The sequence below is a fragment of the Magallana gigas genome, chromosome 7 (assembly GCF_963853765.1).
Source record: "Magallana gigas chromosome 7, xbMagGiga1.1, whole genome shotgun sequence".
Lineage (NCBI taxonomy): Eukaryota > Metazoa > Mollusca > Bivalvia > Ostreida > Ostreidae > Magallana > Magallana gigas.
Genome location: NC_088859.1, coordinates 40,609,957 through 40,630,921, shown reverse-complemented (window position 1 = coordinate 40,630,921; position 20,965 = coordinate 40,609,957). Strand labels below are relative to the sequence as shown.

General features: G+C 33.1%; 1 protein-coding gene across 2 annotated transcripts; it reads right to left on the bottom strand.

Moving 5' to 3' along the window:
- Nucleotides 1-1,190: 1,190 nt before the first annotated feature.
- Nucleotides 1,191-20,670, bottom strand: LOC105329550 (NACHT domain- and WD repeat-containing protein 1). Of its 2 annotated transcripts, XM_066065950.1 has the most exons (13): nucleotides 20,569-20,632; nucleotides 18,926-18,964; nucleotides 13,298-13,341; nucleotides 12,727-12,788; nucleotides 12,447-12,487; nucleotides 11,797-11,940; nucleotides 9,095-9,297; nucleotides 8,498-8,674; nucleotides 7,830-8,016; nucleotides 7,538-7,686; nucleotides 3,631-7,378; nucleotides 3,266-3,492; nucleotides 1,191-2,993 (listed from the first exon to the last, which is right to left on the bottom strand). In XM_066065950.1, the coding sequence occupies exons 2-13, from the start codon at nucleotides 18,936-18,938 to the stop codon at nucleotides 2,766-2,768; spliced, it is 5,223 nt and encodes a 1,740-aa protein (XP_065922022.1). In that variant the 5' UTR covers nucleotides 18,939-18,964; nucleotides 20,569-20,632; the 3' UTR covers nucleotides 1,191-2,765. The 2 variants fall into 2 exon arrangements, with proteins under 2 accessions (XP_065922022.1, XP_065922023.1); XM_066065951.1 differs by lacking the exon at nucleotides 18,926-18,964 and having other exon boundaries at nucleotides 20,569-20,670.
- Between the last annotated feature and the right edge of the window lie 295 nt (nucleotides 20,671-20,965).

Here is a 20,965-nt window from a genome sequence, read left to right as displayed (position 1 = left end):
GCTGAATATTTTCAAGTTTTATTTTTCCAGTTTTATTCTAAAGAAGATTTAACTCTAAATTTGCTAATTTAACATTTGTAATGCTTAATAAAAAATTGAGTGTTGGAAATCAAAGTAGATTCTCAAATCGGAATTATTTGTTTTGTAAACAGAGCTAGAGTCAGGTCATGTTTTTGATTACAAAATAATGTATTGTAAAGAAATAGATAAACATATCTTACACAAAATGACTACAGGCAAATAAAAAAGTTTTATGGTCACACCAATATAAATTCTTGTTCATCGGACCCCGCACACTCGTTTCCCGCATCCAGGAAATTTTGCGCTGTTATCTGTTCGATTTTGCGCTGTTATCTGTTCAATTTTTGCTCTTTTTTTCGTATTTAATATAATTTTAATTTATAATTCAGAAACAAGTAGAAAAAATATAATTGTCCGCTCAGATTTATTTATTCACCGCCTAAAAATTTCGCTTACAAAAAATATAATAATTATTTAATCGCTCATCCGCTCGTACCTTTTTTCATTGGATGTCCGACGAACAAAAAATTACATTGGTGTGGCCTATTTTGTTCAAAATAACTTTTTGAACATGAAAAAACAACATTTGAATAGTACTTTTATCATTATAACACATTGCAACATGTGTAAACAAAACAAGAATCAATATCTGCTTACAAAACAAATAATCTGGAACGCTCGCTTGTAACTCGATTAATGATATTTGAAATTTGGTGACGCATCAGGAATGACCAAATTAACCGTTCTAGATACTAAAGAGGAAAAAATTTAAATTATAAACTCAAATCGTGTCTTATTCCCTTTGACCCCTACGTACGTTGATACCTTAATGAACTCTGCCAAATGATAATTTTACAGTATACCTTTTAATTTAACTTTTCATGGTTTAAAATTATATTCTTTATAATAAATATATTAAATTGAATACCTTTAAATATATTTAAAACATTTTTTGGTTTAAAAATATATGCTTTATAATAAATATATTGAATTTAAATAAAATGGCTCGTAAAAACTATTCAATCTTTTACAGTTCTTCTCTTAATGTATGCATATATATGATCACTAAATAAACTGTTCTTTAAATTAAAAAGTAATCAAAGCTCTTCAAAACCTGTACAAATGCATTGTCATTTTATAATTAGATAAAAAAAAAAAAAAACACGAAATAATATGAAAACAAATATATTTAATAAGAAAAAAAACCGAAAAATCTCCTGACTTAATCAAGACATAACAAACTGTTAAAACAGAGAAAGAAAATAACAGATCAATCCACAATGTGCAAATGTACCTGAAGTTGAAAACGCAAGTAATTAATTTAAATTAATTATGTGTGAATAAATTCATGTCAAGAGGTGTGTTGGTAAGATAGATTCAATCCTGCAAACAATACATCTTTATACAAAAGATCTAGTAAACGACCAACCATTAGTTTAGGATTATACAAATAAACAATTTTACAGAAGATAATTCTTATTTTTAAGTTTTTTGTCGTCGTTAGCTGTTTTCACAAGCTATTTCCTCATAATAAAAGTATACCCCCCTATCTAATAAAACACTTTTATAATACGTAGGGAGCATAGTCGTTTATTATGAGAAAAATCTATAACGTCAGGTGGTTTTGTTACTTATATAGATCACCAATCACATATCCTTGATGGTTACACGTATTGTTCAAAACACTAGACTTTTTTATCTTTCTTTGGCGTCTTTTCACCCAATGCTCCGTAATATGAGCATGGACACAAACACCTTGCCATAAATTGTCTCGGGCAATCGATGATAGGAAAATATTTTGTACTATAATACAATGCATGTAACATTTGTTGGTTAATCACATATGGTCGCAATAGGATAACTGAATAACCAAACGGGTAAATGAGTAGTTCTATTCAAAGGAACCTTGGTATTTTATAATTTGTTCAATAGTGTAAATCTTGAACTTTGAGTTATTAATATAATAATAACACTAACAATATTAGTATTGCAATGAATAAATAAATAAATAAATAAAATTACAGAAAATATTGACAGTATACAACAAATAGAAATATGTCCATTAAAAATGAAAGCCCCGTCTAATTGTACCACATGTAAACAACATGTATCTTTGCATATGTTTCTGTAAACAATAAAAGATAACGACTTAAGAAATTATTTCTACATAATTTGTATCATAGCAAACGTTTTAATTTAATGTTAACTTGAAAACGGGGAATAAAAAAATTAGGGCATACAGTTAGTCTAGGTCAAAGTTGTTTAGTTTACAGAAAATGGCCAATATCAGAAAATAATGACACAGTCGAATCCTTCACTCATTTGTAACTTTGTTTCAAATGTTGAAATGAATAGAAATAGAGACAGAAGGACAGGAGTGATAAACAGAAGGAAAATACTCCTTCAATACAAAGCATAAAAATATCCCAGAAAGCTTGTACAGGAATATAAAAATACGCTCAGCATGAGGCAAAAGACATTACTTCTGTCAAAAATTGCATTCCTGTAATTTGCCCTGAGTGCAAATACTGCTTGGTGGTCAATATATAATGAACTTGCAAAATTATTATTTATGACTAATCATACATCTTCAAGATATCAATATATGCAATTACTAATCTAAATACTGAAGTAAAGATACAAAGTCTGGTAGACAGATACATTTTGAATTTTTTTTTAAACTTAAAATATGTGCACTGCAAAGGAAAAACTATAGGACTTTTCCAAAGCAAGCATGGTAATATTTAACTGCTTCCTGTATGGATTCTGTATATCAGTACCCGTGTGTGGTTTGTCCCTGTGAGGATGACCACATATTTGGAGTTAGGGGTGAATTTCATGTGCTGGACCTCTGCATCTACCCGCGAAGTGAAGACTTCCTTCCCTGACGATGTGTCCCACAGCTTGATCGTATTGTTCTGGCAAGCAGATACCACCCACTTAGTGTTTCCAGATATGGCAACTTTGATCACCTTAAAAAAAGGAACATAGTATACATCTAATTGTCATAAGAGAAGACAAAATAAACAATTTAGATAATAAATACATATTCCGAATTCATTTCATGCCCCTTTAATGTCAGTTGTCAAATAAAAAATGGGCTGATCCAAGGGCAAACTTGAAACAAAGTGCAAGTCTTCGTAAATGAGATTTACTGGTAAACATTTATACTTGTATAATATAAATACTTTATGACTGTTTTGTCTATCTAATGCACAATACAAAATTCTTAATTAAAACTAACTGAGGCAGAGTGTTTGGTTGCAGGAGCTTTCTGTCCAGCCGGGTAGCCCGAATCTGTGTGATATATGAACAAGTAGCCATCCTCTGATCCTACAGCCAGCAAGCTGCCATTTTTACTAATTTCCATAGCTTTACTAGTTCCCTTCACAGCATCGGGTTCATCAAACCAGCATGGTCTGTACATCATGCTATAATTCTTGTTCTTGCAAACTTTTTGATCACATTTGCCTATCATATAATGCAAAAAAAGGTAATAAATGGAAAATATTTCTTACAAAAATACAATAATGATTAATAAGTATAAATTTTTAAAAATAAAGTCTATATATATACATGTATTAAGAATTCAGCATTTCTACTCCTTACCTGTGGGTATATCCCAGAATACAACCCATCTTCTTGTGGTTGCCAACATAATGTTTCCCTTGTATGCACGGATTTCTTCACCAAGGTGTGGGATAGTACTCAGCTCTCTCATACATGGCATTAACCCTCCAGTAGCCTGCTGCAAGTCCACAGCTACAAACTTATATGGATGAACTTGGGCAAGGAAGGAACCTTTCTTCTTCCATGAAGCCTCAATTTCTTTGTATTCTGCTGGAAGAATTTTGCATCTGATACATAGATACCTTTCACTAGCACTCAAACACAAATCCAGAGTTTCGAATTTTAAGGATCCCTTCAAGGGAAAAGTTTTTTTTGTTTTCCCCTGTTTTATATCCAATACACTGACCATCAACATTTTTTGTTTCAATCCAATGGTGTAAAGAGTAACACCATCTTTTCCAATTACAAAGTCTAGTACATGGCTTGGTAAATCCATTTCTACATCTATGCCAGAGAGCAGATACATCACTTTTAACTCTCCCTTAGTGTCCACAAGACAACACTTATCATCTGGACAGACAACCATCTTTTTTGCTTCCATTCCAATATCAAACTCTCTCAAAAACTTTGCTCCATTCACCAACCAAACTTTTAACATTTGATCTTTAGATGCTGTAACCAATTCTAAGCTATTTGGATGTAGATCACAACAGGTGGCTGTTTTTAATGCTAAAAGACCTTGGAAAGCTGTCCCCAAATTTTTCTTTTGTGCATCTCTAAAATCTGCAAGGATTTCTGTAAGAGACCAAACCTTCATTTCATTCTGTCCATGAGAAACCAAATAATCATCCAATACTTGCATTTTCTCCACTGGTCCTGAATGGGCAGGAAAGCCCCCGGAGAAGAGTCCTGTCTTTGCATTGTAAAGATGGATACTTCCTACCTCATCCCCAAGCAATAAACAGTTGTATGTTCCGCTGATTCCAAAGTAAGAAACTGGTTTGTCTGGTGACACGTCAAACAAAACCTCACTTTTCTGTAAATTCAAAACAACAACTTTTTCAGAACTGGTCAATGCACATGCAATTGGCTTAGATTTTGAGAAGACTATATGCTTTATTGAATCTTCTAGTGTGATTGGGGCCATTTCCTCTGCTTGATTGATGTCAACAGTCAACATTTTGGTTGAACCTCCATCCACTGCCACAGCAGTAAAGAACGATTCCTTGAATGATAGTCCCTTTAGACCTTTGCTCAATGGGTAATTGAACAGAAATCGTTTTGGTTCCAAATCCCCAGGTTTATACAGTTGGAGTTCACTTCTTGGAGCTCCACCAGTCTCAGTATTGACTGACACAAGAACCTGAAGATTGTCACTCTTTGTGCAAAGAACTCCCATTACATCTTCCACCTCGTCTTTTAAACTCCATCTGTCTACCTGCATTAAACTGTCCGTATTCAGTAAAACTATATCTCCATCATCCATTAAAACTGCTAAATGACTAGTGTCAGTGCTTAATTCCTTGCACACCATCTGGTTTTTAGATGGATCATCAGTAATGTCTTTGAACATTTTGGTGACTCTATTCCCAGTTACTAGATGAAGAAGTGTAATGGAATCAACTGAAGTGTAGATGACATTTTTACCAGCTTTATCCATGAGTGGATAATGCTCTCTCTCTTTGATATCTGGAATGCTTACTTGCTGGAGGTCTTGGGTGCCAGTAAGGAAGAGTTCATATGGAAACTCATTTTCCTCATTTCCTTTTTGAGAAGTTTTGACCAAAACAGAGTCTGCACAGTTACATACTATTTCAGCTATTCCATTGTAGGAATGAATGAGGGATGAAGTGAGATCTTTCCTGGGAGCCAAGCCAGGGTATTGCGGAATCAATCCAGGAGTGTCAAGATTTTCTAAACAATTGATAGCTTGCTCTTTAAGCATTTTCAAAAAGGGTTCATCAGCATCAACATTAATAAATGCTAGAATGTTAGCAGCTAGTCTACTAGGTCTGGACAAGTCTCCTTTTGTTAAGGACACAAAATTTCTAAGCTTCTTGATTTCTTCATCCTCTTGGTTCTCGAGATACTCATACAATTCATCTACCATGGTTTCAACACCAAAGGCTGACAATTTACTGCATAAGCACTTGAAGTTACAAAAGTAATTTTCTTTTGCAACTTCCTCAGACAGCGCTTTTCCAGCATGAATGATGTGGTATGGGAGACAGCTTAACATTCTCTTGTTCTTACATGTGACTGGCTGAGGGGTAATTTGTCTGTCTGCATTAGTGACAGTCAGCTTTCTTCTGGAGAGAGTGATGTCTCTTTTCACTCCATTCTCTGACATGAAAATCTCCACAAGATTACGGTGAAGCTTTTCTCCGAGGGATCCAGTAGCATATCTATTTCTAGCTGTTTCAATGAATTGTCTGTGGTACCAATTCATGGTATACTTATCATGAGATATTCTTTCAACAATGTAGTCTTTGATGTCAAATCTAATCCTTGCTGCCAGGACAGGGGGTATTCGAACAATGCCATCAACTGGTGGATTGTGGTAACGATACACATCATCTAGTGCTTCATCATCACAGGACAAAACATCCTCCAACTCATTCTCAGATATACCATCTCTTGCTATGGTGATGTAACCCAAAGCATGACTAGTTATGGTCTTTCCAAATTTTATTTCCAAATTATCGAAGAGTTTATTAATGGCTCCTTGTACATTTCGCTGCAAATCTAACTCATGACGTAATGTGTAAGATCTCCATTTCAATGCTTCATCTAATATGATTTTCAAAAACAATGGACCAGGACATCTGCTAAAGGCACTCATCAAGAGCTTCTCTTGGTATTCTGTGACTTTTCTTTTATGTTTCAGCAAATATTTGTTAATGATTGCAACACCAGTTTCTCGTGGAAGGCTTGGGATCTCTACATAACAGTTCTCATCAGGTAGCATCGCTTTCAGGTTGTCCAAAATTCCATGCTCTTTTGGAAGAGTGGACACAACAAGTTTGAAATTTTGAGGCAGTGTGGTTGGTAACCACTGCAGATCATAGGCATTGTGTGTAGATGACAACTGGTCTAGTGAATCTAGAAGAATAACAACAGGCTTCTTCAGGGAAGTTGATACCCTCCTAAAAAACCTGGGTATATATTCTTGAATATTTTTCATATTTCTGTACCCAACTGGTTCCATGATCAGATCTGCAACATCAGCAACTTGTCCACACACACTGCGCAACACATCATAAATGTTTAAGGTAAGAGCGGAAGTTCCTAAGAATCGGATAATTCTGACATGTGGCTTCTGCTTGAACCAGTCAGGCAGACTCTGCATGATCATAGCCATAACTGAAGTCTTTCCATGACCTGATGGAGCATAAATGACAAATGGCTTTCTGGCTGAAGTGTCCAAAATATAGGCTTTAACACTATCTAAAATGTTTTCCTGTCCGCAAAATGTTCTGCATTTTAAGTCACAGAAATGCAAATGATGCAGAATTTCTGAATAATCACTATAAAACCCTGTCTTTGTAAAAACTTTGCGCCTCAGATCCCTATCATCATCTGCATCCTCTATCATGTTTTTTAGATCTGTGTAAAAGTCCTCACAAAATTTATCCAGATAGGATTTATGGTCTTCAGAAGCTGCTGGGTCTATGCCGTTTGGCAGCCAATTAATACTGTATTCATGAATGTACTTTTGGTCAACCTTTTGCTTCAACTTTTCTTCCAGTTTTCCTTGTAAGTATTTCACTTCTTTATCAGGAACTGCCTAAAATTATATAAATATGTTCAAGCAATATGTATTGGTCCTTGCATAATTCTTTATCCATCCCTATATATTTATGGTTAATTTTTAAGTTGGTTTCAATATCTAGCACTCTTCATGATTATATTTTTTCATTAGTATAGATGAATTATCAAAGATTACCATTCCATTTTCTACAGAGGTATCAATATGTCGTTTTGTCATTCTATCATCATAGTTTGTGAACCCCTGAATTTCCCTATGAAACACTGCAACAGACTTGTCTGGACATTTTACTTCCAAAATTCCTTTCTTTATCTCCATCTCTGTAACTATATAATCAAAATCATCATTTTGAAGTTTATTTCTATGTTACATACGAAAGATCCTAATTGGTTCAAAAACCATATGAAGTCTTTTTCTTTATCATATACTCATAATCATGAGTTGTTAAAAAAAAAAAACAGGTTGGTACCTGATATATTGAATTCAGTAAGTTGTTCATCTGTAAACTTTTTTGCACCATGAGCAAACAATGCTGCCATTTTGAGAATGTCTCGTAAATCTGCAAATGTGTTCTCCCATTCCTGGGTATGCTTTGCTCTTGGTTCATCACATCCAGGAGAGTAGTCTCCAAAGAATGAGAACTGGGATCTGATTGGCTGAAAAACAGTACTGGCATAAGTAAACAACAGCTTAAATCAATAACCCGTAAGCATTATATTAAATAATATACAGTTGAACTTCGATATCTCGAACACTGATATCTCGAATACAATGGATATTTCGAAGTGATTTGTAAGTCCCAACCACTTATTTTTTAAGTATTACTCTCGATATCTCGAATACTTGGATATCTCGAAGTTTTTAAACAGTCCCATCTAGTTCGAGATAACGAAGTTTGACTGTAATTTAAAAGATGATAAAAATTAAAAGGCATGTATCAAAAATTCTTAGGCAACTTAGTTAAATGATGAAAACATTAAGATTGTCCAAGACAGTGATAATTGATGATAATTCAGAACATGCATAGAGTAAACACCGGTAAACCATTTCTGTGAAAATGAATTGGTACAGACAAACTTAATTTAATTGTTTATGGTATGGTAAAAAGATTTTTTTGTTATGAAATGTTTGTTTTACCTGAAGAATATACTTTGAAGGAAGACAATTCTCATCCAACTTGTACCAAGTCTCCATAAGTTTGATTGCATGGGGTTTCGTGGTGATTCGCTGCGCAAATTCTTTCAGGGTCTCAAACACCTTCTCACTGATTTCTATTGGTACAGGGCGAAAACCATATCTATCACCAATAATAGCCTAGTAAATATAAAACGTTTTCAAAGAATTAACAAATGTATTTATCAAATAAAATCACAACCTGGAACCACCTACCAAATGCTTTAACAAAACGAGAGGCACGTAGACCACATGGCTTACCTGAACAAAAATGATATAGGTAGCTTACTTGCTTTAGTTTTAAACTAAAATTCAACCCCACTCCAGAGAAAGTGGCCTTTTTCTAACCCAAGGGATTACATTGTTATTTAAACTTGAAAGTTCAAATTGTTAAAAATTTTAGTTAATAGTTAAACGATTAGAACATTTAATTTGTAGCATTGTTATCTTTAAAACACTTTTACAGAGTTATATGACAATGAGATACTGAAATAGTTTATCTTTAAAACATTTTTACAGAGTTATATGACAATGAGATACTGAAATAGTTAAGCTTCGTACCACAAAGTTTGGTCCAAGTGACATCTGTTGGCAGTTCTCCACTTCCTGTAGACATATCCTCTCCACACTATGGTCATTCTGGGAGTCCTCTGTTACACCCCACCTCATATCCACCACCTGAAAATCTAGATCCTTTGACAAACAAAGCTCCTTCAGCTTGGGGAAAACTTCACGTGACAGGATATTTCTTTCCGCTCTCATATCTGAAAATTACAGTGCAATGTCTTTGCTATCTTGGAACAGTCAAATTTAAGAGTTAAACATAGTTTCACTGTCAATAAACTAGGTTTATAAGTTGTAAACTGTAGTTTACTGTAAACTGAAATTAACAATGTTAATCAATATTTCACATCTGTAAATCATTCAGAAGTGTAAACTATAATTAACACTGAACAATTGAAATTGAAAAACAGTTTATCTAATAAATATGGTTTCATGATTTATGAAACTATGGTGAACAACTCATAACTATCGATATAGTTAACGAATGTAAATTATAATTTCAGATGTGAATCTATAATTCTATATTTATCTGCAAAATCTATAGTTATTCCATGGTTATACAAATAGTTAACAAATCATTAACTTCAGTTTATGGTTTGTAAACTATAGATTTACAGTTAAAAAACCTTAATGTTTGTGAGAAACACAAGGTCACATATAAACCTTGTATATCAAATGTGAAACTTCCTTACAAACATAAGTAAGATTTGTGGCTTACAATAATTTTTGTTCTTTTTGAAATTGCAATAAAGTTACATATTATTTTTTTTAATATGCAAAAGTCTTTCTAATCATAAATTGATTTTGCTTGCATGACCAATTTTTCAACTATTTAAAGTCAAAGTGCCATTTTGATGAAGATGTAATTATTAACAATTTCATCACATTTTAAATATGAACATTATATGTGGCAAATTTTCAGAGTTATTTATATTTAAAAAATGTTAAAGTTTCCATTAATCTCAAAAGAATTATTTTGAAATAGGATAAAAAGAAGCACATTTTAATTATATGGGAGTTATCTCCCTGTAGTCGCATTTTAAACCTTGCATTAAAATCTTTAAAAATCTGTCCAGAGTGCAATTTTTAGAATTTTAAAATAAGTTTTTAAGCAAAATATTAAGATAATACATCTCTATTCTAAAGACAGATGATTATTCAAAGAATTAGGCAGTACAATTTTTAAAGTACCAATCAAAACATTTTGAACTTTATACAATCTAAAATACACCTGCAGACATTTTTTTTTTAATTACAAAGATTTCAATTATCTCTAATGATTCTTCATATTATCTTTTTTTTAAAAATGGACTGACATGTATTTGTTCCATCCTGGAGAAAAAATGAAGAGATTCGAAATATTGGCATTTAAAAAGACATTAAGCTTAAAAGGAAATTTAGTGAGATGTTAAAGTAGTCCGAGTATCGCATTACGTCATAATACGGATTTTGGTTCAACTTTTACATAACGTTTTAGATACCCGGTATTGATTTTGCTCTACATTGCTGTTGTAAACAATGGCAAAAATAAGCAATTAGAACGGTAATATATGTATTCTATGAGAGATAGAAATGATAAATGTTGAGAAACTCGATTCTGTTAAAGTAAAAGAAAAAAACGAAGTTTCTGATTAACCAGGATCTCAGTTATGCTTTTATCTTCTTTGTTTTGATCCCCTCCCCCCCCCCCCCCCCCCCCCCCCCGAATTTTTCTTTTTCTTTTACTAAAACCGGTTCAAATTTAGAGACAGAAGCTTTTATGAATTTAATCAGTCGTCAATTAATTAATGTTTAAATGATATCTAACATTGTTGACAGATCTAAGCAGATAACTGTAGCAAAATGTTATTTTTACGGATTTTTTCATCAGGGTCTACTTGGTTTAGAGCTTAAAGCGTGAAAAGTAATCCGTCAACATATGATTTATTTTACCAAATCTTTTTTCTAAGAAGTCATTTTTTAGAATAAACACCATGAATTTAAGTTTGAGTCCATAAAATAGTAAAAAATGACCAAACACGATACATGCATCGCATTTTTTTTGTATTCTATTTTGATATATCAGGTCCATAAAGCGTACTTACTTACAACAATTTGCGCAAAATTATTGATGAGATATGGCTTAAATAAATGTTTATACTCTATTTTGTATGCCCAGTTCTAATTTCCCCCAAATTGGTGATTATTTTTAGGAAAAACGGACGTCTGGCAAATTTCATCATTGTCAATAATTTTTGCAAGGGGGTACACCCATCTGAAAGGTGATAACAAACAAACTAGCATGTAAACATACATATTTTCTTTTGTATATGTATTGCTTGAATGTATATCTATCATTTAAAGCTAAGCTTTTAATGATTGAGCCCATTTAGTGCCGAGTATAGGACTACCTTAAAAGATGTGGTGTGCATTGCAAAAACTTCTTACTTTGAACAAGTCAGTTAATGTCTCTTATGGATTGTTTAAGATTACACATATTAACATAGGTTTAGTTGTAAAAAATTACCAGTAATTGTTTTGTCAAGGTTTGATCACAAAATAGATGTAAATTTGTCACCAGTAAGAATTGGTTTGTGGTATATTTCATGTACCCTAAATTTAATTGTCTTTCATAAAATTAAGTGGAACTTTTGATTATTTAAAAAGCAGCTTAACAAAATTCAAGTTGTTAATCTTTAATCCTTTTTATTAGTTCTTACCAGAGAAAGTGGAGCTGATGAATATCCTAACCACAGACCTGGGCAGATGGGGAAGGTTGTCTGTATTTCCAGCCAGCAGTTTGTCAAATTTGGCCAAAATTTCCTTGCTGTAGTTTTCATCTTGCTTACTTAAACCAGGATCTCCTAAATTAAGAAATGGAAGACCAATTTTACAAATCATCTATCAATATAGACAAAATCAGAGAAGAAGATGGCAAACCATGTTTATAAAAAAATTAATAAAGATTTTGTTAACTACTTACTGTACTGTGTCCTGTATCATTTAGTTTTCAAATTATATAAGTATAAAGTGCATTTTCAATAAAAAAAAAAAAAATAATAATAATTTAGACATTGTCAACATTTCTAAATCTGAAGAAAGTTGGTTCAGGACCCACTTTCTGGGGATTAGCTGATTCCATAAAAGGGCTTTCAGAAAAAAATATTGGATAAACCCAATTTTATATGAAAAAGAGACTCCTACTGGTTTAAGACTTTAGCTTTTGGTAAGGGTAAAAGTGGACTCCCCCAAACTCCTCTGGAAAAATAATTTTGTACCTGCAATTGTGTTTGGTTTTTTAAGCGTGTTACATCAGGAAAGTAATATTTTAAATAAAGTTGACAACATAATTACTAAACCTTTAACTTACTTTTACTGGTTTCATTTTCTCTTGCTGAGATAATGTGGAGTCTTAAAAAAAAAATGTTTACAATGCATAAATACAGTAACAATGGACAATGTATAGTTTACTGTTTGTAAACTATAGTTAACAATTGATAAAACTAGTTTATCAATTATGAAACTATGTGCAGCTCGATCACTTTTGTGAATTTGGCATATACCATATTTATGCCCTGCTATGTACATGCATATGATTTAATTCATTTTCAAATTAATTTTCTTGATTATGGTTTTAATATGTAACATACGATTTAGATTTTCCTTTTTGGTTCACACTGGACTTTGATACCAAAGATTTGGAACTGGGAACCTATAAATAAAGGTATTAAGTCTTTTAATTTTACTTTATTAATGAAAATCAAAATCAAAAAATTAACAACAGTGCATGTGCTAGCTATAAAAATACAACAAAGTCATGTCAGACAGGGTGTCAGCTACTCAAGGAAATAAATTTTAAACATCAAGCTTAAGGAAATCAAATATCAGTAGTATATGATATAAAAATCTGTCTCCTTTCCTTAATTACTGTAAATCTTGAAGACGTACATCTCAGCCCGACAGTTTATAATCATATCTTTTTACAATGAAAATATTGGATTAAAAAAATTGGTAGGGATGTTATAAAAATTAATACAGCTCTTAATTAATGTTTTTGCTGATAATGTGATTGTGATGTATCATCATTAAAAAAAATTATTCCCAGTATATTTACCCGAGGGCATTGGTAAAGGAGTACATTTCTGTCAAGTTATTTGGAATTTTGTTTTAGCAATATTAATACATGCATATTCAAGTTAAAAGCAAGAGACTGTCCCTTACCACTCCAAAAGAGGACTGCCTCTCCATCATTTTGTTCAGTCTTCCTACAGAAGAAATTAAATACTAGTTTTTAAATTAATAATGTGGAGAAAAAATTTAGCACTTAACAGCTAGAGTAAATTCAAAACAGAATTCATCAATGATGAATGCAGAAATCGTTGCACAGTCTTGATCACAGAAACAACCCAATAGTTCAAAACTATTCTTCATTTCTGCTAATGAAATATTCATCATTTCTAGTCATTTATATATCGATGTGAATCAACATCAATGTTGTTAAGTTTAAAAAATGCATAGATATTTGCTAGTCAGTAAAAAGAGAAGTGCAAGGTGTTTCAGTTAATTAATTATTAACAAAGCCAGCCAGCATAGCCAATGTGGAAGGATCAAATGTCTTATTTTGTTTTGATTATAATTTTTTCACCTGAACTTGTATCATAAATAGCAAGAGGCCCATCAGAGCCACATCGCTTGCATAGGCAACAATGCCCATGTCTGACCTAAAATGCTATCTAGCTTGTTTATTTATGATACCATAATTATTTAATATTTATTCGTTTGATGAGATATCGGTGCTTCTGATTGGTCGAAAAATTTCTTTGATACCTGCATCAATAAAATTTTGGCCGGATCTACTTTTCTCATTTGTTTTTATTTAACACTATTTATAGAACGTGAATTTCCAAAATAAACACTAGCTGTCAACAAGTGTAAAGTTGTGTCTGTTAAATTGTCAGCAAACAAAATACAACTTTATATATATAACAAATTAATCTTCAAATATAAACAATACACATTATTTAATTCACTAAATAGAAAATTAAGTGTCTTCTCACGATTTTGTCAGCTTGATCAATCAACATTTACTGCGAGGCTGGCTGTTCCTTTTCCACGAATAATTAAAACGAACATATAAACCTATACACTTTCACGGTAACACCGCTGTTCAAATTTGGTAACGATGAGTTTTAAATTTACACACGTACATGATCAGTCATCAGAATAAGCATCGTAAAGCAAAGCTATGAGTAGATCGAGCATCAACTCCCTCGGCACATTTTAAGCGGTAGATATACCATTTAAGTACATCACTGGCTATCTAGTTACCAAAATGTTTTCAAAAGTTGCTTATACATACTATTCTTTGTCGACCTATCAACTATTTCGTTCATGATCGCCTCTCCTTGCATGATAATGCCAAGTTGCTTATTCCAGCGATCTCACATGAAAATCAGTTTTAATGAATCTTTCTGCAAATTGAATAACATCACAAGCTATTGCATGTATTTTCCTTTCGTTTTCAATTCAGCCGGTTCAGATTTTAACTCACTATTTGTGTTTAATCCATTAAATTCAGCTCAATAGCTCTGCATCAGCTGAAGGCGCATCCATTTTGAAGATTGTTGCTTTGTTGTTTTATTTTCACACGCGTCGCTTTATTTACATTAATTACGGTACATTTTTGATCAATTACACTTCACATTTTATGATTTGAAAATATTTTATAAAATGATAAGAAATGAGGACAATAATTTTTCTATTGAACGATGTATCAAAGAAAATGCGCATTAATGAAGTTTTCCGGTCAATTATTTCTTTGATACGTCGATCAATAGAAAAATGATTATCTTCATTTCTTAATTCAATACATTATACATGTGAAAATTGAAGACCCCCAAACTGTACAAACACTGAAATTTGGAAGAAAAACTGTACAGTGTCCATCAAAACACAGTACAAAATATTGCTTTTATTCTTCTGATAAGGTACCTTATTTCTAAAAATCATTTTTTTAAAAGTATATTCATATTATCACAAATGTCTTATTCTAAATGTTGCAATCACATTTTGCATGCTTTAAATTTTTCTAAATGGCAGTTGTTGTCCCCTCTCTGTTGACCCTTAGGATAAATTAGAAATTTGACTTTATAAACTTGCTGCCACAATACTATCATAAGTTGCAGCCCCAAAAGTTTGAAAATTTTTCCATGAAATCAGGTTTTGGAGAGTCAGAGGATTACAATACACCATTTGACTTGAACAAACCACATTTTTTGAAAAGTATCATTACCCGGTAGATATTTTATTTTGAATAATTTGATAATCTGATTTGAAATTGATTTAAATTAATACACATTTTATGATTATTTTGGTCTACAAACATTAACCCCCCCTCCCCCCCCCCCCCCCCAACACAAAAAACAGGCTGTCTATAACTGGTCTCTTTCCCATAGTTCTTGTTTGACGAACAGCTCATAATCCATCCAAACAGCCAACTTAACTTCTAAAATAAATGAGAGCATTACATTCAATTTAAAAATATGTCTAGATGCATATTTTAAATTTGAATGTACATGCAAGCATCAACATTATGATCTCAAAAAAAAAGGAAAAAGTAATTAATTTTTTCATACTTCTTTCTGTTATTGAAAACCTTTCCCAATGAAATATTGAAGAACACTCATGTTCAATTTTCTGGCAATGGACATTTAATTAAAGACAGATTACCCATAAGTGGATCAACAAAGAATATTGTTAAAAGCTTTTTGAATGAAGTCCATGAGTCCATGTCCACTATTACAAGGCGATCTGAGAGCTAACACAGTAAGATGCGAGTAAATTTTAAAAATTTGTGCAAACGAAAAGAAGAGATAATATTTGTGCATGAACCCTTGCTTATAAAAAACAGTATGCACCTTTTTCTCTCACTATTAGGGGCAAGGGTATGATTTACTATGGACAGTGAGTTTAATATGATTTGTGAAATATAACAAACAAAAAGTACAATTACTGAAGGATCTTTAACATCCATGGGAATCAATTTGGGTAAATTGAGTAAAATTCCAGGTTTTAAGAACACATAAATTTGTGGACAATGGTTCTTCAAATAGCATATAATATTGTCACATATCTTACTTCGAAAAACATATCATGTCATGAAACAACTTAACAATCAAATGAATCAATAAATATTAAACAAATATAAGTGATAAACCCACTATAGTATCGGTATATCAACCCTAACACTGAAAATAATATATGTTGTGCTCTTGTAATTGGCAACAAAGTTACATAAAGTAAAAACCGGTACTGTAATACCATAACTTTTAAGTATTGTAATACTGTACGTACTCTAAACCTGTGACAACTAGACAACATTGAGATGGTGACCATCTCAAAGGGCCCCAATTATATAGTGGACAATAGGATAAAAAAAAATTCAGGGAATTTTGCTTTGACCTTGACCTGTTGTTTTTTTTTTTAATTTCCAGTTGCATAGAACTTTAAATTCATTCTCATTACCCTTAACATTAAGGCAATTTTGTTCAATCTGAACATATTAACCAAATGGGAAATAACCCATGATCTAAATCTAATTATAAAGAGATCTGCTTTGACCTTCACATTGACTGTTCAAGGTCACTGCACGCCATTAACCAAAAAGCTGTGTTTAAGTAAAGTATGAGCCAAAAATGGCTACATGGAGAGTACATGTATATATATGCTCTTAAAAAGAGGATTTTTGTTTAATGTGATATGACCTTGACACTTGATCTACAAACATCATTCAAAATCACTGCATACCCTTTGATCAAAAGCATCAGGTGGGTGATGTATGAGCCAGATTGGAGCAAATGAAGAGAAGATATGCTCTGAACAAGGATTTTTCATATAATTCTGCTATGACCTTCACATCTGACTATTAAAATTGGTTCAAGGTCACTACACACCTGTTATTCATAAGCTCTGTTTATGTGAAATATGATGAACCAAAAAGAGCTAAGTGGAAAGCACATATGCAAATATTTTTGCATTGTCTGATATGACCTTGACCCTTGACATACAAACTTCATTCAAGGTCACTGCACACTGTTTGACCATAAACACACTGTGAGTGAAGTATGAGCTAAATTGGACCAAGGGGAGAGCAGTTAAGCTCTGGACAAGGATTTTGTTCATAATTCTGCTGTGACCTTAACCTTGGACCTAAAAACAAAGTTTAAGGCCACTGCACACCCTTTATCTAAAGGCTCTCTGTGGGTGAAGTATGAGCCAGATTGGGCCAAGACGAGAGAAGATATGCTCCGGACAAGCATTCTAGGATGGACAGATGGACAGACAGACTGATCACTATAATGCGCCCGCACAGCGGGACCCTACTAATGAACAATTTTTTACACTACAAACCAGTTCATTGAGACCAATTTTCACACTCAAGCTTAAGTTTACACAAAAATGGACTGATTTGATAAAGGAGGATATCCTTTAACAGATGAAAATGGCCTCCCTTTTTATAAAATGATTCATAGAAAATCTACCATGCTTTTGATAGAACAGTATCCATAATATATAATTTTGTCTGAATTGAAAAACACTACCTAGAGAAATGGGGCACCATATATGCAATAATTTGCAAAAAAATGACCAAGTTCAACAGCTGGTTTTTTGGGCTAAAATGATTAAAATCAAAATCCAAGTCATATACACATCTCTGATGTATGTACAATTCATATGCAGAACAAAAACTTTCCATCTTTAATCTGAATGAAGAGTTACCCTTACAATAGGGATACCCTATATGCAAAATTGTGCAAAAAAAATGACTAAGTTCAACAACTGGTATTTTTCTAAAAAAATTATCAAAAATCATAATCCAAGTAATATGCACAGCTCTAAAATACATTGTATATGCAATTGATCTGCAAAACAAATACTTCCTATTTTGAAAACTGTTGGAGGAGTTTTCGTACAATAGGCGTACCCCTTTGCAGCCCCCACCCCCACCCCCCCCCCCCCCAAACCGCAGCCACCCCCCAAATACCAAATACATTGACCAGCTGAAGAAGATAAATGTACCTAAATGGGCTCGTGTATTTTAAATCACAGCTTTCAGATGTGAAGGCGAGCAGAGCTAAAAGTCTACGGAAATTTAATGTAAACAGTGTACCCCTACCACCAATAATGATTTAAATCTCTCAAGTGATTGTTTCCTTTTGATTAAAGAGAGGGATTCTATAAGATTACATATATCAAGATTAAGTACATGCAAAATAAAGAGAAAAATGTCAAAAAAAAAATTTTTTTTTGATAATTTACTGGGTGCAGTAGTTCATACCATCCTTTGTGACAACAAGGTTCAGCCTGATCTATTCTCACACGCAAAATGGGATGAGACATCATTCATAATACATGTACCAGTAAATACATGTTTAACTGGTTTGAGCATGGAAGAACAGTACCACCAACCAGAAGGCTGCAGAGACAGAATAAAAATGACATGGAAAAAAATGATCTTCATTCTTCGGAATGGCACCTGTGGGATTCTTCTTATTTTTTACTTCTTGGGGAATGGTACAGCTTTCATGTTATAAGAAGGGAAAAAGAATATGGTATATCAAACTAGGGTTTGCTTGGGTAAAATTTTAAGTCTGGTCCCTGGTTTCTATAGATATTAATTGAGCTATCTGACACACAGGCAATCAATTTTGTCCCTCCATCACAGATGCATATTGTTTTATAAAAATTTTGTGTGCACTTGTAAAACAATTGAATTTCATAAAACTTCATAAAAGAGAAAATTCCAAAGTGGAATCACAAAGAGAATCAATTTTTTCGTGCATCATTTACCTTTCTTAGGCATACTGGTTCATTTTATAATTTAGATTTCTACAAACATAAATACAGCATGAGTCAACTATATTATACTGTCTGTATGTTGCATGCAATTTGCAAAAGAACCCCATTATTTTATTGTTGTCAAATCAAATGATTTTTAGTAATCGATTTCTTGCTTACTTTTCTGAGCAGATACTATCCAATATTTGCAGCTTTCGGCAGTTAACCATTTAATTGAGTAATCCTTAACAATATTACACTTTCTATAAGCTATATAATTAAAGAAGCATTCTTTGAGTATTATATGAGGTAATAATTTTGGTAGGGTGTGATCAAAACCAATAAAGCCCAAAGAGCTTTATGATAGATTTGATCAGACTCCGACCGAAATAGTCACCTCATGATATTCAGATTGATTCCTCAATATAATTTTCAGCAGTTGTACGATTAAAATGAAAATATTAAGTATGCAAACCCCGCTTGCATCCCAACAACAAGTCATTTGAATTTGTTGGACTGTACATTACAAAATTGATTCATAGTGTTATCACAAAGACATTTAAAAATGTAAATATTTAAACAATAAAATGCTTTCTTTGGTGATTCATTCAGGATATGAAGGTAGCGACATTGCAGAAAAAATACATAACCCGCGTTAATAGCGGGCTATGTAAATTTTTTCTGCAATGATCGCTACCTTCATTACCCGCATGAATCTATTAACATCTCTCTAATAAATTGATTATGAAAAGTAAGTAAAATTCACTCAATTACTGTTAAAGAAACATGCAGCCAAATTGTCTCCTGTGAGACTTCGAGGCTGACATCATCATGATTATTTCGTGCCGTCTGTGATTTTTTCTTAGATTGCTGTAGGTTTCGACCAATCCGTAACAGGGTGTGTCAATTTCAGTCCTGTCAGTTTCAGCTGCTGTAGATTTTGACCAATCAATAAATAGGTGTGTAAATTGCAGTCCGGCTGTTTCTATACTGGCATGCAACCAGTTCTCGCCGAGTACCATTTCTCGCCAGTACAATGTGACGTCATTTTATCAACACATAAAATTATAGACGAAAAATGACGTCACAATGTACTGCCGAGAAATGGTACTCGGCGAGAACTGGTCGCATGCCAGTAGAGCTATGAATTACATGTAACTATAAGTTTCTGTAAGAAATAGAGGGAATAATACTAGATAGATGTAAATATTTGTCTTTAAAGCAATTATGCCACAGACATTGTTATATAGCATGGACTTGTGGGGAAGGTCTTATTTGTTAATAGGCCTTCGCTAATAATACTTATTTGAAGTAACATTTATTTTTAATTTAGAACCCAGAACAGACAAGTATGAAATTTGTAAATATTTATACACCCCCACCATCATCCCCAAATATTTGCATCCCCGCCACACCCCAAGAAAACTTTTGCAAATCACAGCAATAATGTATTAGACATTGGGAAAACTCAGTACTATGTTCCGAGACTGCACAGTTGATATGCTACTATTTTTATAGGGCTCCTGTCAAAGCGCGCAGGAACTTCAATATCTTTGGTGTGAAGAAATTCGGGCCATGCACAATGTAGGTTTCAATATATTTAAGATTTAATTGATTTGATTAATTACTTTATCCGTTCTTCAGTAAAACATTACCTGACATTTTCGTCTAAGAAGGTTGACAATGCATTGTAAAATAAGAGTATGTCTCCCAGTTTGTTTACCCAAGAGACGAACTTCAGGAACGACAACTCAGAATTTTAGCGAGTCTGCGCATGAATGTCATGAAACAAACCCATAGCACATGCCATGCTTGCAGTGGCGTCGGAAGGAATTGAAAGTGTGTTAGGGGGTGGGTGGGCTAGACTTATCAGAAATCTTTGAAAAGCAAAAAGAAAGAAAAGAATGGATTTGGGTTATGGCGATGTATATTTTTGCAAAAAAAAGGGGGGAGGGTTGGCTTTACCCCCCCCCTCCCCCCACCACCACACACACACACACACACACCCGGTTTCGACGCCTATCCCATGGCTTGTTTTTACTGTGATAATGT

Excerpts from the sequence above, each read along its gene's own strand:
- LOC105329550 (XM_066065950.1), bottom strand. Across the intron at positions 11,941-12,446 it reads AGAAAATGAAACCAGTAAAA|GAGATCCTGGTTTAAGTAAG; the intron begins GTAAGTTAAAGG and ends TTCTTAATTTAG. Across the intron at positions 7,687-7,829 it reads TACTGAATTCAATATATCAG|TTACAGAGATGGAGATAAAG; the intron begins GTACCAACCTGT and ends TTGATTATATAG.